Source organism: Phocoena phocoena, chromosome 2 (assembly GCF_963924675.1).
Source record: "Phocoena phocoena chromosome 2, mPhoPho1.1, whole genome shotgun sequence".
Classification (NCBI taxonomy): domain Eukaryota; kingdom Metazoa; phylum Chordata; class Mammalia; order Artiodactyla; family Phocoenidae; genus Phocoena; species Phocoena phocoena.
This window is the reverse complement of record NC_089220.1, coordinates 14,647,233-14,668,118: the sequence shown is the minus strand read 5'-3', so window position 1 is coordinate 14,668,118 and position 20,886 is coordinate 14,647,233. Positions and strand designations below refer to the sequence as shown.

General features: G+C 39.6%; 1 protein-coding gene and 1 pseudogene across 5 annotated transcripts in view; one reads left to right on the top strand and one right to left on the bottom strand.

Moving 5' to 3' along the window:
• Positions 1 to 6,432: 6,432 nt before the first annotated feature.
• LOC136117900 (elongation factor 1-alpha 1 pseudogene) lies at positions 6,433 to 7,821 on the bottom strand (annotated as a pseudogene).
• A 3,483-nt stretch (positions 7,822 to 11,304) lies between these two features.
• TTC8 (tetratricopeptide repeat domain 8) overlaps positions 11,305 to 20,886 on the top strand; it is a 51,070-nt gene continuing 41,488 nt past the window's right edge. For all 5 annotated transcript variants that reach the window (XM_065871198.1, XM_065871196.1, XM_065871195.1 and 2 more), the window contains exon 1: positions 11,305 to 11,418. In XM_065871198.1, coding sequence (XP_065727270.1) covers positions 11,305 to 11,418 — 114 coding nt within the window. The remainder of the gene's footprint in view (positions 11,419 to 20,886) is intronic.

Here is a 20,886-nt window from a genome sequence, read left to right as displayed (position 1 = left end):
AAAACGGAATGTTTAATAATTGTACTTTCACGTTTCTAAGACATTTGCCAAAATAACAGGTGATGACTTCATTGGAGAGCCACAAGAAGAAAATGGATCTTGGCAGATGGTCAGCAATTTGAGGTTAATGAAACGCAGCTCATGTACAGAAATTGAGAAGCATTTTATTTATTTTTAGGGAAATCACTACTTTTACAGTGCTTTTCAATTTGGAAATTACAATGGTAGTAGCAGAGTATTCAGAGAATATTTCCCACCAGGCTAGGAAAAATTATTGTTCAAATATTTGAAATGCCAGGAATATTAGATTGTGACTAACTTCATTGCATAAAGTAGCTTTTCTATGAATAAAGTTTTACATAAGTTTGAAGACGAGAAAATGTGAAGATTTGTAAATAAGCTGTAGTAATTAAAGTTGTGTTATACTTTCATAAATATTGACCTTCATATCGATGGCCTTGAATAGACAATCCAGAAACAGCATTCATTCTATACTATAATTTAGCACATAATTAAGGTAGCATTCAAAATCACTGAATCAAAGTGTCTAATAAATTATGGAATACTAAATAAATATTTTTAAAAGCCCAAGAGCTTTCCTGTATAACAAAATTTCCTACAAAGACAATTATCAGCAATTGGCAAATAATAATTACTTTGGCTTTGCCTTCCAATAGCCAAATGTCTTATTCTGTTCATTGCATTGACTATAATTTTCTGAACAATATTAAATAATAGTAGTGCTAGCATGTCTTATCCCACATTTTACTGGGGATGCTTCTAAGGTCGTACTGTTGAATGTGGTTTAAGATAGCTATACTTTAACATGCTATAGCTATACTTTAACAAGGACATGAGGAAATGTCCTTATATTCCTAGTTTACCAATATTTATAACTTTCTCTCCCATTCATAAGAGGAGAGAGATTTTGCTCTAGTCTGTACTGTATCCCCATAGTTTAGAAAGTGCCTGGCACAGGTGAGCACTCAATAAATGCTTGGCAAATGAATAAGAAATTAAGAGGATTGTATCAAGAAAACATATGAAGTGTCAATAAAATTTTCTGAAAAAATTTGAGATCTTAATAATTTATCTAACAATATTGGAATTATACATATAGAAAAGTTGTATTACTGGGATTGACATAGACACACTACTATATATAAAATAGATAACTAATAAGAACCTACTGTATAGCACAGGGAACTCTTCTCAATACTCTGTAATGACCTATATGGAAAAAGAATCTAAAAAAGAGTGGATATGTGTATATGTATAACTGATTCACTTTGCTGTGCAGAAGAAACTAATACAACATTGTAAATCAACTCTACTCCAATAAAAATTTTAAAAAACTAAAAAAAAGAGAAAAGTTGCATTAGAAAAATATATCCATTATCTTAAAATAAGTAAAATTTTTGATAGTTTGTACAATAATTAAAGTACCTTAAAATGCATAAAGATCTTTAAACTGGTCATTTAAAAAAATAAAGAACAAAACCCAGTTTGACTGACTTTTACCTCCTTCAGGTGAAAAATAATTTTCAAATTGCTTTAGGTAAACTCTACTTACATGGACTAATCTTCAGAGGCTTTGGCATTTTAAAGAAAAACGTTATATAGCACTAAGTTTTGAAATGGTTAAAATTAGTCCCCTAAACATTTAAATAGATGGCAAAGTGTATATTCAAACATTAAATTATTTATTTAAAAATATAACTGTTAGGGCTTCCCCAGTGGCGCAGTGCTTGAGAGTCCGCCTGCCAATGCAGGGGACATGGGTTCGTGCCCAGGTCCGGTAAGATCCCACATGCCGCGGAGCGGCTGGGCCCGTGAGCCATGGCCGCTGAACCTGCGCGTCCGGAGCCTGTGCTCCGCAACGGGAGAGGCCACAACAGTGAGAGGCCCGCGTACCACACACACACACACACACACACACACAAATATATATATATATAACTGTTAGTTTTGCATTTAGTAGAAAAGTATAGTATTTATTGAAGTTTATTCAGCTAGTCATTCAACAAACATCTACGAAATGCCTACTACTATGCACCATGTGCTGGGCTTTTGGAAGAGGGCTAAATAACATTAAAGTTTGCTAGGGAGACGACATTACAATGTAGCACAATAAGTTTTATAAGAGGAGTACTGAGAGTATTGTTTTGTTTTTTTTTTAAATTTTTATTGGAGTATAGTTGCTTTACAATGTCGTGTTAGTTGTTAGTACAGCAAAGCAAATCAGCTATACATATACATATATCCCCTCTTTTTTGGATTTCCTTCCCATTTAGGTCACCACAGAGCACTGAGTAGAGTTTCCTGAGCTATACAATGGGTTCTCATTTAGTTATCTACTTTATACATAGTATCAATAGTGTATATATGTCAATCCCAATCTCCCAATTCACCCAGCCCCCCTTTCCCCATTAGTATACATATGTTTGTTCTGTATGTCTGTGGCTCTATTTCTGCTTTGTAAATAAGATCGTCTATGCCAATCTTTTCAGATTCCACATTAATATACAATATTTATTTTTCTCTTTCTGACTTACTTCAGTCTGTATGACAGCCTCTAGGTCCATCCATGTCTCTACAAATGCCCCAGTTTCATTCCTTTTTATGGCTGAGTAATATGCCATTGTATATATGTACCACATCTTTATCCATTCCTCTGTTGATGGACATTTAGGTTGTTTCCATGTCCTGGCTATTGTAAATAGTGCTGCAGTGAATATTGGGGTGCATGTGCCCTTTTGAATTATGGTTTTCTCTGGGTGTATGTCCAGTAGTGGGATAGCTGGGTCACATGGTAGTTCTATTTTTAGTTTTTTAAGGAACCTCCATACTGTTCTCCATAGTGACTGTATCAATTTACATTCCCACCAATAGTGTAATAGGGTTCCCTTTTCTCCACACCCTCTCCAGCATTTATTGTTTGTAGTAATGAGAGTATCTTGCAGACAGGTCTTTGAAGAATTGGAGCTCAAAGTAGAGTTGAAATTTGGCTTGGATCTATACCAACCAGACACAAGGCATGGGGGAAGGAGATAAGGACACTGCAGGTATGGGACAGCATATGCAAAGGCACAAAATCCTGAAAGTACATGAAGTGTACAGAGAATAGGGAGAAATGCAGTGTGACTAGAGTATTTGTACTTTCAAAAGTTCAAGTTGCACATTTGGTTGAGGGTGTAGGATCTTGAGTCAATGAGTTCAAATTCTGATTCTGCCACTCGCTAGCTGGATGACTTTGAGCAGATAACTAAGTCTCAGTTCCTTCCTCTGTAAGATGGAGATAGTAATAGTACCAAGGGCTAGTAGGAAGACTACTAACTAGAGTAAGACTCAATGAATGTTAGTCATCTTTACATTGGTATATAGATAAATCTGTTAGTGACTCCTTTAAGTAGTATCAAGTAGTGATTTGCTTATGTAGTGCTGAGAATTATTTACCTCATGTTTCTTTTTAACTTAAAAAGCAGAATAATTCTTATGTTAGTGCTAATAATGAGCTCACTTTTCCGTAAAGAACCCAAGAGGAAGTATCACTTCTTCCGGAGCAAAAAGACTGTAAACAGGTTACCTCGGCTCCTATCCACTTTAGAGAAAAATTCCACCCCAGAATCAGTGGTTTATGCAACTGCCAGTAATAGAACTCTATAGCTTTAAAATTCTGAAAGAACATCTACTACGTGGTAAATAGCCAAAAAGCGTAACACTTCTATTAATTCACACATAGGCATGTGGCTTTGCAAGTATTTTTTTTTTTTTTTTTTTTTTTTTTTTCCGGTACGCGGACCTCTGACTGTTGTGGCCTCTTCCGTTGCGGAGCGCAGGCTCCGGACGCGCAGGCTCAGCAGCCATGGCTCACGGGCCCAGCCGCTCCACGGCATGTGGGATCCTCCGGGACCAGGGCACGAACCCGAGTCCCCTGCATCGGCAGGCAGACTCTCAACCACTGCGCCACCAGGGAAGCCCCTGCAAGTATTTTAAAATCATTTGCACTAGTGTCTGTCCCTTGGAAGTGTAAGCTGTATTTATATGTCTATTTCTTGCCTCAGCCTGTTGCACTCAGATTTCTGTGCCTATTCTCTTTTGACTTCTCTGACAAATATTGTAAATTGATGTCTAATGACAAAATCCAGTGATTTTTTTTTTTTTTTAGCTTTTAGTTTCCATCATCTCTTTTCAGAATTTAACATGGTTGAAATGCCTCTGCTTTTTTGAAATTCTCTCTGTGCTTTGGCTTCATGAAGCCACACTCACCTGGTTTTCTTACATCTGCTTTCTTACATCTCTGACTGTTTCTTCTTGGTATGGTTCATCTTTCCTCTTTTCATTAGCTGTCCCTGAATGCTGGGGGTCTGCAGGGTACTTTCTTTGGCTCTCTTCTCATTCCACACACTCTCCATGGTGTATCTCATCCTCTCCATTGCCTTCAGTGAGCAGACGTATGATTAGATGAGTCTCAAATTTTCTCTCTCTCCCTGACCTCTTTCTATGGCTTCTGACATGTATCTGTCTCCAGTTATCAACAGAACATCTCCATCTGGCTGTCCCAGAGACACTTAAAATCATTATGTCCCATTTGAAGTTAATCCCTTTTTTTCTCAACTTATTCTTTCTCCTTCATTCTGATCTTGGTGACTGGCGCCCCCTCACAACCTGGAAACCTGGGAGCTAGCTTAGATTTCTCTTTTTCCTTAGCCAAATGCCCTCCACATATCCAATCAAGTGTCCAAGTCCTATGGATTCTACTTTAACATTTTTCGGCCTCTTCTGTCCATTCTCCTTACTCCCAGCTTCTCACACCTTGACTCCTGCCATATATCCTAAGCAATCTCCTGTCCTTCACTCTTAATTAGTCAAGTTGCTTTTATTCCCCTATAAAACTTCTCTGGGGGCTTTTCATGCAAACTCCACTGTATCATGTGTCACATTCAGCCCACCTTTGCCTCTTCTTTCCTTCCACACTTTCTTTCCTGGTCACATGGCTCCATGCTGTTGTAAACCTTTTCCTGAGCTGCTGACTGCAAAGCCCTTCACCAACCATGCGTGCAGAAGTAGAATTGCCCAGTCCTGTGTCTTCACTTGTATCCATTACCCAGATAGGTTTTATTGAACTTATTTGTTTACATGCATTATTTATTCTGTATCTCTGGCATCTCATAGTTTGTATTTAAAACCATTTTTTTTGCATCAACATCAATATCAACAGATATTTATCAAGCACTTCCTCAAATGGGAAAATGAGAACTACCTTCAATGTCTTTGACATTGTCTCAAAGTGCTCTATCTCTAGCATGTAATAAATCTTTTCTGACTGAAAATTGATGTGATCCCTGGTTGCATATATTGTTGGTTTCCACTCCAATGAGTCTGTATGGTCTTTGAAAAGACAATGTAGTTATGCCTTACTTGAATTAAATTGACTTGATCTTTACAACCTTCCCATAAAATATTTACTATTATCATCATCATTGTCATCATAACCCTGCTCCTCAGCAGCATCATCACCCCCATATTATACGTAGTAGGGAAATGCTATGGTGGCCTCTAAGTATACAACCTAGCAGGCTATCCCAGAGGTCCTGGAACTGAAATGCTCATAAACCAAATTAAGATGCTCAAATCATTTAGTTTGTTAAATCTACTTAAAACATACAGTGAGAAGCAAGAGGAAAGAGAATAGGTAGGTTAAGACATTTAGTGAAAGCAGGTAGAATGACCACACTACTTGTGGGTCACTTAAGGCTCCTATATCCTGACTCTTTGCCTCAACTGCCTACACCACAGATCGTGTGGTTATAAGAACCAGAGTTGAGGGCAAACAAGCAAGTTCAGAGGTGGAAGGTTCATGGTCCCAAAATGCTTGTTCTACCGGAGAGATGAAAAGGCAAGTATGCATGGCCACAGCTATAGCTCGGTGATGACTTGGTGGGCAGCAGTGCATGCTTTAACCACAGGATAAGTGGGCTAGAATGGGTAGATACTAGTGGGTGGCCAATTTGAGTTAGGTAAAGCTGAACCATGCTTTGTGAACATTTAAGGTTTTGCTTTCCATCACTATCTACAAATTAACACTCTCATTTGTTTCATCAGTTTAATCTACATTTAACACATAAGTGTCTATTATTTTTTCTTTTTTTTCTCATTAAACTTTTTTAATGGGTCTCAAATTCTGTGACAGATTTTTGGTCAAGTTTTTTCCATTAAAAAGTACTGAGTTTAAAAACTAATAACTTAAAACTGCCACACACAAAACAAATGGTCCACAGCACATTCTCCTTTCCTTCTGAAGGTTTTACGATGCATTGTTATCATTAACCAGTCTTTTGCTATTAAACTTAAATGGCCAATTGGACAAAGTTCTGGGGCCGTTCTTCCACCACTGATTAAGACTGGGGTGGCAGGTATTGGGGATAACATTCATTTAGCCCTCTGAGCTTTCTGTGCAGACTTGGTGACCTTGCCAGCTCCAGCTGCCTTCTTGTCCACTGCTTTGATGACACTCACAGCAACCGTCTGTCTCATGTCACGAACAGCAAAGCGGCCCAGAGGAGGATAGTCAGAGAAGCTCTCAACACACATGGGTTTGCCAGGAACCATATCAACGATGGCAGCATCACCAGATTTCAAGAATTTGGGGCCATCTTCCAGCTTTTTCCCAGAACGACGATCAATCTTCTCCTTCAGCTCAGCAAACTTGCAGGCAATGTGAGCTAGGTGACAATCCAGCACAGCTGCACAGCCAACACTGGTTTGGCCTGGATGGTTCAAGATAATCACCTGAGCTGTGAAGCCAGCTGCTTCCATTTGTGGGTCATTTTTGCTCTCACCAGCCACATTGCCACGACGAACATCTTTGACAGACATGTTCTTGACATTGAAGCCCACATTGTCCCCAGGAAGGGCTTCACTCAAAGCTTCATGGTGCATTTCAACAGATTTCACTTCAGTTGTCACATTGACTGGAGCAAAGGTGACCACCAGGCCAGGTTTGAGAACACCAGTCTCCACTCGACCCACAGGGACAGTGCCAATACCACCAATTTTGTAGATGTCCTGGAGGGGCAAACACAAGGGTTTGTCAGTTGGGCGAGTTGGTGGCAGGACGCAATCTAGAGCTTCAAGCAGTGTGGTTCCACTGGCACTGCCATCCTTATGGGTGACTTTCTATCCCTTGAACCACAGCATGTTAGCACTTGGCTCCAGCATGTTTTCATCATTCCAGCCAGAAACTGGCACAAATGCTGCTGTGTCGGGATTGTAGCCAATTTTCTTAATGTAGGTGCTGACTTCCTTTACAATTTCCTCGTATCTCTTCTGGCTGTATGGTGGCTCGGTGGAATCCATTTTGTTAACTCCAACAATTAGTTGTTTCACACTCAGAGTGTAGGCCAGAAGGGCATGCTCACAGGTCTGCCCATTCTTGGAAATACCTGCTTCAAATTCACCAACACCAGCAGCAACAATCAGGACAGCACAGTCAGCCTGGGATGTACCTGTAATCATGTTTTTGATGAAGTCTCTGTGTCCTGGGGCATCAATGATTGTCACATAGTACTTGCTGGTCTCGAATTTCCATAGGGATATATCAATGGTGATACCACGCTCGCGTTCAGCTTTCAGTTTGTCCAAGACCCAGGCATACTTGAAGGAGCGCTTCCCCATCTCGGCAGCCTCCTTCTCGAACTTTTCAATGGTTCTCTTGTCGATCCCACAACATTTGTAGATCAGATGGCCAGTAGTGGTGGACTTCCCGGAATCTACGTGTCCGATGACAACGATGTTGATGTGCGTCTTCTCCTTTCCCATTTTTGCTTAGGTTTAGCGGTGGTTTTCACGACACCTGTATCCTGGCGGCAAACCCGTTGCGAAAAAGCCATTAGTGTCTATTTATTCTATCTATGTTTAACGTGTCTTATAGGTTAAAGATGTACTTACTATGTATTCTTAACATTTCTTATGAATTTCATCCATCCCATTGTTCTTTAAAGCAGAGTCTAAAATTCTTAAAGCAGAATCTAAAATTCTTAAAGCATACAGAAAACACTTATTCTGTTATGAATGAAGCACATTTCTGAGGTACAGGGCCATTAAACCACTTGCCTAAGATCCTCACATTTAGTGCATGGCAGAAACAGGGTTTCAAACATAGGAAATCTAGCTCTAGAGCCCACTTTTTAATCACCATCCTATCTTGATTCCTAATTTGCCTGAGAAAACACAGCTAGCAAGTCTAATCACAAGCCCAATGCTCTTTCCTGTAACTACTCTTCATGTATAAGTACCCTTGGGGCAGATCTGTCTTTTTCTTCTCTGCATTCTTATCACCAAGCATAGGAGCTGTTGATCAAGAGAATACCTCATGTTACATTTCTATTTTTAAGTTTAAATGGCCTGAGTGATTCCAATTTAACATTCAAGAAAATTTAACCTTTTGCATTTAAAGTTACACTGTCTTCCGTATCTGATTTTAAACGGAATTAACCTAAAGAGATCCAGTTGCTAGAAAGCAAAAGATAAGGATCCATGAACTGAGATCTAGCTCTGATTGTGAAATTGACCCGTTCAAAGAGGTTAAGTTGTTTCTCTATGCTTCATTTTCTCCAGTAGGAAAATAGCCCTAGTAATTCTTATCCACCCCCTTCACCAGGAACTGTTACATCTACTATTTTTCCTATCACTAGAATGTCATTAAAAAAAATAATGGTTGGGAATTCCCTGGAGGTCCAGTGGTTAGGACTCCACGCTCTCACTGCTGAGGTCTCAGGTTCAATCCCTGGTCAGGGAACTAAGATACCACAAGCCACGTGGCATGGCCAAAAAAACCAAAAAGGTTTCTGCATTATGGATTAGTAATTATAAAATATGTAACAAAATCTATCTATATATTCATAAAATTAACTATACACATATTAATAAGATTAAAAAAACAAGTGTTTATAACCTTTTAAAGTAACATTTTATGCCACATTTGGACATGCTTAACAATCTGCAATGTGCTAAGATTCTACAGTTTTTCTCGTCCACTTGACTTTTCTGAAAGAAAAAAAATTAACAGCCTTCTGGAAGAAGCTAAGATGAATTACATGTTCTTAAAATTATATATATATATATATATATATATATACACACACACACACATTTTTTTCTCTAGGAAGTTGACGATAATCACAATGTATACAAAACCATTTAGAACTTATCACAGAGGTTGTTTAACCCTGGCTGCCCATTAGAATTACATGGGAAACAAAAACAAAACAAAACAAAAAAACCAATGCTCCAGCCCTATATCAAACCATTGAAGTCAGACTCTCTAGGAATGGAATGTGAGCAGCTGTATTTTTAAAAGCTCCACAGACATTCTACTAAATACTTGACCAGCCCTCTTCAAAACTGTCAAGTCATCATAAACAAGAAAAGTCTGAGAAACTGTCACAGACCAGAGGAGGCAAAGGAGACATTGATGACTAAACGTAATATGGTATCCAAAGTGGGATCCTGGAATAGAAAGAGGGTATTAGGGGAAAACTACGGAAATCTGAATAGATTGTGGAGTTAATAGTAATATACCAATGTAGGTTCCTTTGTTGTGACATATGTACTGTAGTAATGTTGTTAACAATGGGAAACTGGGTGGAGAGTAGATGGGAACTCTCTGTACTATCTTTGTAACTTTTCCATAAATCTAAATATATTCTAAAATAGTTTACTTAAAAAAATCTATCTAATATGGAACCAGGGTTGAGAATCACTTACATAGATTCCACTTACATTTTACCAGAAAACAAAAGGACCCTGTGAAATATCAAGCCCAAGTGCCAGTTCCAACATGTATGGTCCTAAAGTCCTGACCCCTAGAAACAGTGGGCTGCTGCATTAGAACCGGTTACATTTCTAGAGGCACCTCCAGGGAAGCACAAATGGACTAATTGTAATAAACGTAACTGGAATAATCACAATCCTGATAATTAATTGCTTCCAAGATACAAAAATTCAAGAATGACTGCTTAGTAAAGGAGAAAAAACTACTCACAACCCATTTTTTATTTTAGAAAGCTTTCATTTTGATATATATGAGATGTATATATATCTGGATTCAATATAATGTCTTCATTATGGTACCTTAGTGGTTTGAGAAAATTACGAGTGATTTATCTTTACTAAGAGCTGTTAGTTCGCTTCTTATCTGTAAAGGAGATTTAGAACTGATCAGAAAGTTCTTCAATATCGAGTTAACTTTTCCTCTCCTGCCTCTCTCACTGTGGTAGGAAGAAGGCAAGGAAAAAATATCCCCTAGTCCTCCATAATGAAGTCAACCTGGACTTAGCTTGGTCACACTTCTCTTTTCCTAACCATAAAAGATATTTGTCATCTGTGTAAATCTCTAGAGGAAAGTCAGAATTGTACCTGAAGAAATCACTCTGCACAAGTAAACATTTGACAAACAACAAGTACGTGGAGATGGTGTTTCAAAACCTCCTTAAAGATTTTTTTTTCGTACATTATTTTGTTTGGCAAAAATGTCACCGATTTATAATCCAGAACCCCTAGGCATCGTGGAATTAACAAATGGTATTAACAGTTTGTAGTCATCTGGATTACAATCCAGCTCCCTAACTCCACGCCACACTAGCTTAATAATTTCTCTGAGCTCATCTCAGTTTCTTATCTGTAAAACGAACGGTTTGGACTAAGCAAGCCTCAATGTACCTTTTCATTCGGACACCGAGATTGGGTGAGAGGGATTTAGAAAAACAGACTGGGAGTTTTAGGATTTAGGTCTTTGGGTTCTGGTGGGCGAGATGGTATTGGAGAAACTGTTCTCATGTTTGTGTTTTTAAAGTCGGAGGGATAAGTGATAGGGGTAAGAATGCCTGAAGAGTAAGAGTATGACAACGACCGGGCGTACGTTCAACTCTCGGGATTTCTCTGGGACTGGCAGAGTACGCGGAGAGTTCGGTTGCCAGGCAACCGGTCCTCCTCTGGGTGGGTGGAGGACCCCAGTTGCAGGTGTCTAAGTCACTGCCTCTTACTTTAGCCACGGTTCCTTCTTCTAGAAAATTAATGAAATATGTAGTCTTTAAAAGTATATGATTTTTAAAGCCAAGGTTTGGCAGTGCTATAGCTGAGTTCTACTCTAGGTGGGTTTTCGTTTTCCTATTCTCAGGCGCGACGCGGGGCGCCTCTCTGGCAAGGCCCCTGCCCCCGCGCGTTGCCGGGCAGGGCTGGACGCCGCCTGCTCCTCGCCCCCAGCCCTCCCTGAGCTGGGCCCTGGTCTTTCTCGGAGCCGCCATGGGCTCGGAGATGGATCCGCTGCTCCTGGCCTGGAGCTATTTTAGGCGCAGGAAGTTCCAGCTCTGCGCCGACCTGTGCACGCAGATGCTGGAGAAGTCCCCTTATGACCAGGTACAGGCCGGACCCCGTCAGCCCTGTGGATCCCGGCAATAAGGCTGAGGGCTCTGGGGGATTCCCAGGTCCCCGGGAGGGGTCTCCAGGGAAGAAGGCGCAGGGCGAGGTTGACCTTGTGGTCAGCACAGGCACCTGGAGTGAAACCCCCTGGAGCCTTGGCCGGTGGGTCCTTGCTCGCGGGACCCACGAGTGCTGTGCCACGACCGCCCCCTCCTCAAACTTCAGCAGCCCCTTTCCTTCAGACGTCGCTTAAAGGAACAATTTGGTGACGAACTTTGTTAGTTCCTTTATACTTGCATGTGGATGGGCTCTTAAGCTCGCTGCACGTACGATATTGATTTCTAAAACCATTATGTATAAACATAAAGATCTGTAACTTCCCACTCCCTGTTGAAATAGCTGCCTTTTTTTCTTTTGATCAAACATGTAATCCTTCTGCTTCATCTTAAGACTGTTGTCCAAGAGTGGGGAACCTTCGATGCTGGGGCTTGAGTGCAACTTGAGGCAAATAATGCAAATTAGAGGAATGAGAATCTAGGAGAGGATAAGATACATTCATTATTAGGAGGGAGGGATGGGAAAAAAGTTCCTGTAAAAGAAGGAAAGATGGCATTGATTATAGTAGTTTATTTAGGGTTTCTTAAATAAAGTATAATATTAAGTAAAGTGAGTGAAAAGGCTTTTATGCTAGGTATAAGAGAGGTACAACTCTGGGGGTCAGGTAGTTCCTGGAAGAGACAAAAAAGGAGAAAAAGGGAGAGCAGAACTCTGGTAGCTTGTGAGTACGTCTATTAAATGCAGAACGTACCCATGTAGTTATAGTTTCCCAGCTTTTCCTCTAGTGGTGTTGCCTTGGAGATGTTAGAAAAAAAAGGAAAATTGAGGGGGAGTTCCGTAAACTGAGGCGTGAAAACTGTCACTAGGCTCTGCCTTAGTGCCCAGCAAATGGATTGAGGATAACCTATGAAAGTGAATCTTTTGGCCTTCGGATAGATAGCACATCTCCCACAGAGCAATCTGTGTTAGTAGGAATGCTAAACTAGGTTGTGCTTGTGTTAGGTCACATTGGTTAATAGGACTGCATTTCCATAGACAAGCACGCTTCCAGATATGTTTCCTGGCATTGTAGTCCCACAAATGCTGCTTAAAAAAAAAAAAAAGGATTTCACCCTCAAATATGTTTGGGAACCACGACAAAATATGGACCCCTTTACATTTGTACAACCAAAGTTTGTTACAAGCTAGTGATGTACCAGACATTGTTCTATTTTTCCATTGAGTTAGGATAGTTTCCATTCTGTGTTCCAAAGAACAACAGTCCCAAGAGTGCTCAGTGAAAGAAAGTTTCCTCATTAAATGCATTTGGGAAATGTATATTCCCTACTTAGAGATTCGTACTAAAGGTTCTGAGGAGTTCTGCAGAAAGAAACTTTGCCTAATTTTGATGAATGCAATAGTTCTGAAACTTATTTGATCACTGATTCCTTTTTTGGCAGTGGGCGAGGCTCAGATATCTTTGTTGTTATCATCCTAGGGAGATGTTGTCACATTAGGAAATGTGTTATAGGCAAAGCAGCAGTGTTTTTATTAATGGTTAAGACCTTATAATCTTTTTTAAACCATTTTAAACCATTGAAGTATAGTTAATTTACAATGTTGTATTAGTTTCAGGTGTACAGCAAAGCAATTCAGCTATACATACATATATTCTTTTTCAGGTTTTCTATTATAGGTTATTACAAGATATTGAATATAGTTCCCTGTGCTATACAGTAGGTCCTTGTTGGTTATCTATTTTATATATAGTAGTGTGTATATGTTAATCCCAAACTGCTAATCTATCCACCGCCACCACCCCCCGCACCCTGCTATCCCCTTTGGTAACCATAGTTTGTTTTCCATGTCTCTAATCTTAATGATGTAATCATAGTGACATTCAGTACTGCAATTCAGGTTTAGTTTGTGCTAGACACTGTGATCAGGACTTTACAGTGTTCAATGACCTTTTATTGAGTGCTTGCTACTTGCCAGGGATATATTCTATAAATTATGTGTATTTCTTTGCTTAGAATAACCTTGCAAAGTATGTAACAAAGATAATAGGTAACATTTATTGAGTATTTACTCTGTGTCAGGCTTGATTCAGAGGGTTTTATGTGTTATCTCATTTAATCCTCAGCTATTTTAGGAAGTTGGTACTATTTCCCCCATTTTACAGATAGAGCACACTGAGGCACATGGTGAAGTAATTTGTCCAAAGGTACAAAGCTGGTAAGCCCATTCCCTTTGTCTATCCTGTGCTGCTTCTTTGGTGCTTATGTAGCCTAATTTTTCAAAACTCTGTGTTTCTGAACTTTTTCCAGTACATTTTCCCATGTGCTGTTCCTTTTTCAAGATTTTTAGCTAAATGGGAATTTGACATATCTGTGTACTTGGATTAAAGGCTCTGAGAAGTCCTGAGAAAAGGTAACCTGCCTAATTTTGATTAAGACAGTATTCTGAAACTTACTCGACCACTGACTGATTCCTTTTTTGGGGGAGAGGTACAAATTTATCCTGGGGAGATGTTGTCACTTTGGGAACTGCATAGGCAAAGCATCAGCGTTTCTATTAATGGTTAAGAAGGAGCTGTAGCGGAGATCTTGACCCCTTTCCTTGTACCTAGGGAGAACAGGGTGAACAAATTAAGAACTTCATTTAAAGTCTCCAAAATTAACAGCTAAACAAGGCAGTAACTTGGATCTTTTTATTTGGCCTCTTATATCGTTCCCTTTAGGCCTTGCTGGCCCTCTTGGAAAATTAAGACTTGTTACAAGGAATGGTTAGTGGATCTTATTTTGATAATGGTAGTGAAGAATAAAAGATACAGGATCATACTGGGAAATACTGCTGTTGTCATTGGTTAACCATCTGACATGGTTAAGATCATTATGGCAACAGATCTTGTTAAGTCCTGGCCTCTTCCACTGTCCTATTTATTGTGGATTTGAAATAATACTTCGTAATGTGATACATAATTTTAATATCCTAGAAATGTTTTTTTTTAATGTAATTCTTTGTTACTGTTTTATTGTTACAAGCAGGGGTTGATATGTTTAGCTCCTACAAGTATCAAAGGCTGCCGAGGAGAATCTACCAGATCTAGAAGAAATTTATGACATTTTTCCCCTTTCTAATCCTTTTTATTTGTTATGCTGAGATAGTTTATTTAAGAAGGAACTATATATATTCTCAGAATGACGAGTAGCACTTCACCAGGAACATAAGTTTTGTTTTTGTTTTGTTTTGTTTTTTGTGGTACGCGGGCCTCTCACTTTTGTGGCCTCTCCCGTTGCGGAGCACAGGCTCCCGATGCGCAGGCTCAGCGGCCATGGCTCACGGGCCCAGCCGCTCCGTGGCATGTGGGATCTTCCCGGACCGGGGCACGAACCCGTGTCCCCTGTATTGGCAGGCGGACTCTCAACCACTGTGCCACCAGGGAAGCCCGGAACAGAAGTTTAACTTGATGTTACCTTGCCAAACCGGCCTTTGGTTTCCTGGTTAGGGCCTCTGAAAAGTTTACATGGCTCACTCCTATTAGTTATTCTTTGATCCAGCCTTTAAACACTGCGCTTTTTCTCTGTATGCTTCTCTTAGCACCAATTTGTGCATTTTGTATCCAATTGTTATTTCATTTTGGAAATATTTTCCATTATGATTTCCCCAAGCTTAAAGCAATCCTGCTTTTTTCTTAATTAATTAAAAAGAATTTCAATATTTATGTTAGAGTGCTGATGCATTTAATGAAGAGCTTCAGGAAGCTTTAGGAGGTTCCTTTGATTAAAAGCTTGAAAATTCTCATTCTTTCTCTTAGAATATGAGTCCAGGATGGCAGATCTGTATGGAATGGCACAGAATCTGGCACACAGGTGCCGTCATTATGTATTTTGCTGAATGAGTGCCTTGATCGTATTCATATATGCATCTGGATGGTGTTATTTATGTGTGCCAGCTTCCACTCTGTTTATGGAGATCACCCTAATTGCCTGGTGGTCTTTGCTTCTCCCTGCCCCCCATCCTAATTCTCAGCACCATAGGTTCTTATATGTATTCACCTTTTCATACACATGTAATCGCATTATGGACATTCTTAATTCATTTCTTATCTCGAGGGTCAGTTTTTTTTTTTTTTTTAATCAGTTGAGCAAATTCTTCCTGGATCCCTCCAGGAGAGTGTTTCTGATAGTCATTATCATCATTGGTATTTCTTCACAACGCTCTTGTTTCAGTGGAGGAAGTTAAATGGAGAGACTAGCAATCTATGAAAAGCTAACGGTAATGTGATCAGAGCAGAGGCAGATGACTCTCAGCCCCTGCGGTTTCCCTGGTTTATCTTCATGTACCCCTTTAGCCTCATGGGCTTTTCTTTGAGGCTTCTACATTTTAAAGTAGAATATTTTTCCTCTGCAGCTTCTTGAATTACCATTGCTGTGCCACACAACTGATCTGATTACAAATGAGTGACTTTGAAGCAGTGCCTGGACACATGGAAGAGAAAGGAAATTAAAATATTTCTCCTGAGTGCCAAATGGATTCATTTTTGCTCTTGCTTTTTTTTTTTCTAGAACAAAAATAGCTTTTGTTTTTTATGTTAATATTCACTTTGGGTTTTGCTTATTTTTCTCCCAGATGAGGAGAACCTCTCTAAAGTGATTTGCTATTTGCTAATCTTTTTATAACCTGGTCCAGGGAGCTTCAAAAAGACGTTTTGGTGGTGATACATTAACCTTTTGGAATGAAGCCCACCTCTAAGACTATTTCTTCTACATTTAGTTCTCCTTTAAGAGATACCATTTTGGTATAGTATCATCAAAAATATTTAATTAGTGCCTTGTATTTTCTATTAGGACATGTGGATTTTATTTAGTTTTGATTCTTGCCAAAGTCAGAGTAGTCAGGTTGGCTGGAGAGGTATGATATACTGTGGACCAGCTTGTTTCCTTAGAGTTACACAATTTTATTTGGATACAGGAGGACTGAAGGGTAGGTTGAAGGTAATAACATGATGTTTGGGAAGGGTTCCTGAAAAAGATGGATTCTGAACTGCTTTTCCCAGATGCAGAATGGTGTGAAACAGAGGGCAGGGTCTGTAAGCATGAAGGACATTAAAGCTCTGATCAGTTAAGAATAAAGAAGGATAACTGGTTAATTCATCATCGTAGTTTCCCCATTTGACAAAAGACAGTAGGAACAATCAATTCATAGAGAAGTGCTATCTTTTGTCAAAGTTTTCTCTAAATCGTGACTAGAAAAGTGGTTAAAAGTTATAAGGCATAAAAGAGAGAAATGCAAAATGGCCTTCCATGCAGCAACATGACCTAGAGGGAATGCTTGCTTTTACGGCTCATGTCGGTCATCCTGATTAGTTGCTTAATCTGATTACTGTTCTTTGTGTTCCATATGTCAGATTCATGGCTTTAAAAGCAGCCCTGATTTTAGCTCCAGTATAATTCAACAGTTCATAAAACATAGAGGTAGTCGTTGATTTTTTTTAAAATATACTTAATGAGGTAGATTTCTGATAGATTTTTAAATTGTTAAAATCTGTGATTCTGGGAGTGGGAGGGTTAGCTGTTTATCCGAATGGGGGTAATTCACATTTTTCTTGCCACCCGCAATCTCTGCTTATAATGAGAGAGGAGGGGGTTATTACTGTCAATGGTTTGAAGGTGGAGAAAAGGCTGAAAGCCACTGGCTTAGATGAAAGGTCGAGAAGCAGGGGTCCCCAGTGAGCTGTACGTTAGTAGCTGGTTGAGACAATGATCTGGTGATCCAAGCCAAATAAACATCTTTCTGTATGATTATCTAATTTATTTCCTCATTGGGGCATGGAGACTTATAACCAGGCATTCTTTTGATTCTGTACTCTGCAGAGCAGTTCACGTTGCTGAATTTTACAGATTGCATTCCCACTTGGCTCCTTGGTCACTAGATTTCCCTAAACCCTCTGAAATGCATTCATTTCTCTGTTCTCTTACATTCTTTTCCTTCCTGTTTTTGCTAAATTCTGAATAATGACTCTGTAGTTTAAGAGCAGAGTTGGGCAGACTCATTAGCCAGAGTAAGCATTGGTGGCAATTTGGAAGTTGCATTCAGAATCATCTGGAGATTTGATTCCCTAAAGTAATAGCAACAACCTAAGAGAAAAAGCTATACCCTAGGGAGGAAGGAAGGAAGCAAACTACTGTGAATTGAAGTTTATGCTGGTGAGTTTTTGCTGGTTCTAGGCAGTGCCACTCTACTTTCCCTGTCTTCGTACTTTCACGGAGATTCAAAGGGAAGTTTTAATTTGATGTGCCATAACTGGGAGTCAGTTCTGAGTTCTGAAAAAGGAAGTAATAGGGAGTTGGGTGCTTTTCTGTTCATTATGTACATGTATTTATAAAGAAATTCTGTGTGGTTAATACTTCTTGTTGAAAGTACTACCACCTTAGACTTCATGAACTACTGTGGTATAAGAACTCTGAAAATTATGAAATAATCTTCAAGGTTTTATTTTTAAAGCTATCCTATAAAGTAGGCACTATTGCTCTAATTTGAGAGGAGGACTGGGTAATGGAGGTTGTTCAAGGTCATGCAGCTAAGTGGCTCCCTGTGGATCAAGCCCAGGTTTTCTGACTCTAGGCCTGGGCCTGATGCTTTCTACTCAAACTATGCTGATAATACCCATGGAAATAATTTGCTAGACCAAGTGAACCTAACTTGTGGTTTCCTGTATATGTGGATTAATTTAAATCATAAAAACTATAATTGAGAGAGACCCAGATGAAGGTCTTAGTGATTTAAAAATTAAATCACTAAATTTGGGCTTCCCTGGTGGCGCAGTGGTTGGGAGTCCACTGCCGATGCAGGGGACGCAGGTTCGTGCCCCGGTCCGGGAAGATCCCACATGCCACGGAGCGGCTGGGCCCGTGAGCCATGTCCACTGAGCCGGCACGTCCAGAGCCTGTGCTCCACAACGGGAGAGGCCACAACAGTGAGAGGCCCGCGTACCGCAAAACAAAACAAAACAAAACAAAATCACTAAATTTGCCCTGTCTCTAAATTAAAATATCCTGACTCTTTCCTCCATCGTTCTGCTGCTCCTGGTGGATCTCCAGACCAGCCATACCTGGCCTTGGTCTTCCCACACTCTACAGTAGTCTGCGTTCCGGCCTTGCTATGGTCTCATATGTAAAGCAAAGTGCATGCTCTTGACTGAGAGAGTCTAGGTTCAAATACTGCCTGCACACTTTGACCTCAGAATTATCCGTAAAATGGCCATGATAACATACCTACCTCAAAGGGTTGTTGTGAGGGTTAAGTTCATTAACACATGCTAAGTGATCAAAAAAGTGAGCTGCTATTATCTCTACTTAGCTAGAGATATTTGCAGGTGGGATTCTGTCATATTTTTCTGAAAGGATTGTTGGTAATCTGGAGAGCATCTGTGAGGAAAGTGTCCAGTGAAATTGGTGATAAAATGATGTTGAATATAGTTCATAGATCATTGGTACACAATCATTTCCAGAATAATCTCTCTTTTTACCCTGACTTCCTTACCTCTTATGTTCTGCTTTTCTGTCCTCCATCTAAGTCATCTGTGATTGGTCCATGCTTGAGTATGGCATTTAACACATTGTATTGTAATTTATTTAATTATGTGCCTTCCCACATAGAATGTTTTCAGTGCCTCTCGGGGTTCCAGGGATGCCAGGAGAATGTTGTGGAATTAACGTATTCTCTGCTTACTCGTGGTTAAGCCTTGCCTCCATCTTCCATCCATACCACCTCACCGGTCTCTACACCTTTCCATCCTCTCGCTTCTCGTTTTCTTCTCATTTCACATCAGGTCCCTAATGTTCTTTACCTGCCTGGTAAGTCGTAAGTGCGATCCTGCGGGGCAGGACGAGACACAGAGAGCATGAAGGCGTTCATTGGTGAACAGAGCGCTCTGAGGCTGAGCTGCCGGGGTCAGTTTGGGCCACTGGAGGAATCTCCCTGCAGACTAACAAGCGTCCAGCATTTACTTACTCTCCGTGGCTCTGTCTCCTTTCACTGTTTTCCTTTTCAAACACTGTCTGCAATCACCTCTGGTAAACTTTTTTACCTGTTTCTATATGAAACTTATCTTGTATCTCTCCTACACTTTACCCTTCAATCTTGCCTTATGTATCCAACTCGTTTTTTTTAATCTCCAAGGTGGGCTGGCAAGAAAGAGCTCTGGCTTCTTTGTGTGACCTTGAGCAAATTACATGACATCCCTGAATTTGTTTACTGATCTGTAAAATGGATAATAACACTTACCTGCCTCCCTGAAATGGTTGTTGTGGGACTCAAATGAGATAATGGGGGGTCATTTAGACACGTATACAAATAAACAGAAGAAAGAATAGAAGGGGTTATTTCTTCTGTCATCTCTTTGCCTGTATCAGTGTATTTCTCTAAATATGGATTGTGGGATCTATTCTTTTTCCAGCTCTTTCTTCTGCACGCTGGCATTGAAAACCTCCAATTGCTGTGTCTTCTTAGTTGCTGTTTTGTGTTCTGTTCTGATTGCCAAGTATTCTCTAACTCCCACCCCCTAGGGCTCTCACTTTCTAGCTTAGTTTAGCCTTTTCCTCTCTTGTTGCTACTCTGTGTCATGTGAAATTGCTTATCCTTGCTTGGTGACCAGATGGTTTACACATTGCTTGCACACATAATATATCCTTTAAAAAATATTTCGGGTATTCTTTTTGGATTTTAGAGCTGTAGAAAGCAAGGAAAGCAAGGATTTTTTTTCTTTCCTTTTTCTGTTTCTTAGTAGCTTTCCCAGTAAAACATGCTGCAGATTGAGTGTTCAGAGGCTGCTGACTGTAGATGTGAAAGTGTAGATCTTTTATAAATAAATTTGTTATAAATCTGTGTTTTTAACCAATGCATTTCTATTTAATTTTGGACAGAAAAAAACCCTGAGTTTATCAGCACCTGACCCTGATATATATTACATAGTCTATTTACAAAAATTTCTCGGCAGACATTGCAGTCAGAATTAATTTCTTATCTTTAGCCACTGATCCCATTATGTTTATGGGGAATAGAAGGGTTTATAGTATGTGGATTTTCCTCCTCCTCCTCAAGGGATTAATGTCTGAATGCTTTAACCACCATGAACTTGTTTTTTTTTTTTTTTTATGAACTTGTTTTTGAATATAAAAATAGCTTCCTTGGTATAGTTGTAAAAGTATTTTTAATTCCTGAGATACTGTGAATTCATTAAATATGTAAAGATCTCTTCTCTGTGCTCTAAATGAGGTAACAGTAATTAGAATTTTCTGATCATAGAAAATTTAGCACTCTTCAGTGGATAGGGTGTTACTTGTACAGAATTTGTGAGGGCACTTTTGGGGAAAGATTAAAGTTCATGTTTGGGTTTTTATTGAATGAGTTTGAATCCACCTACAA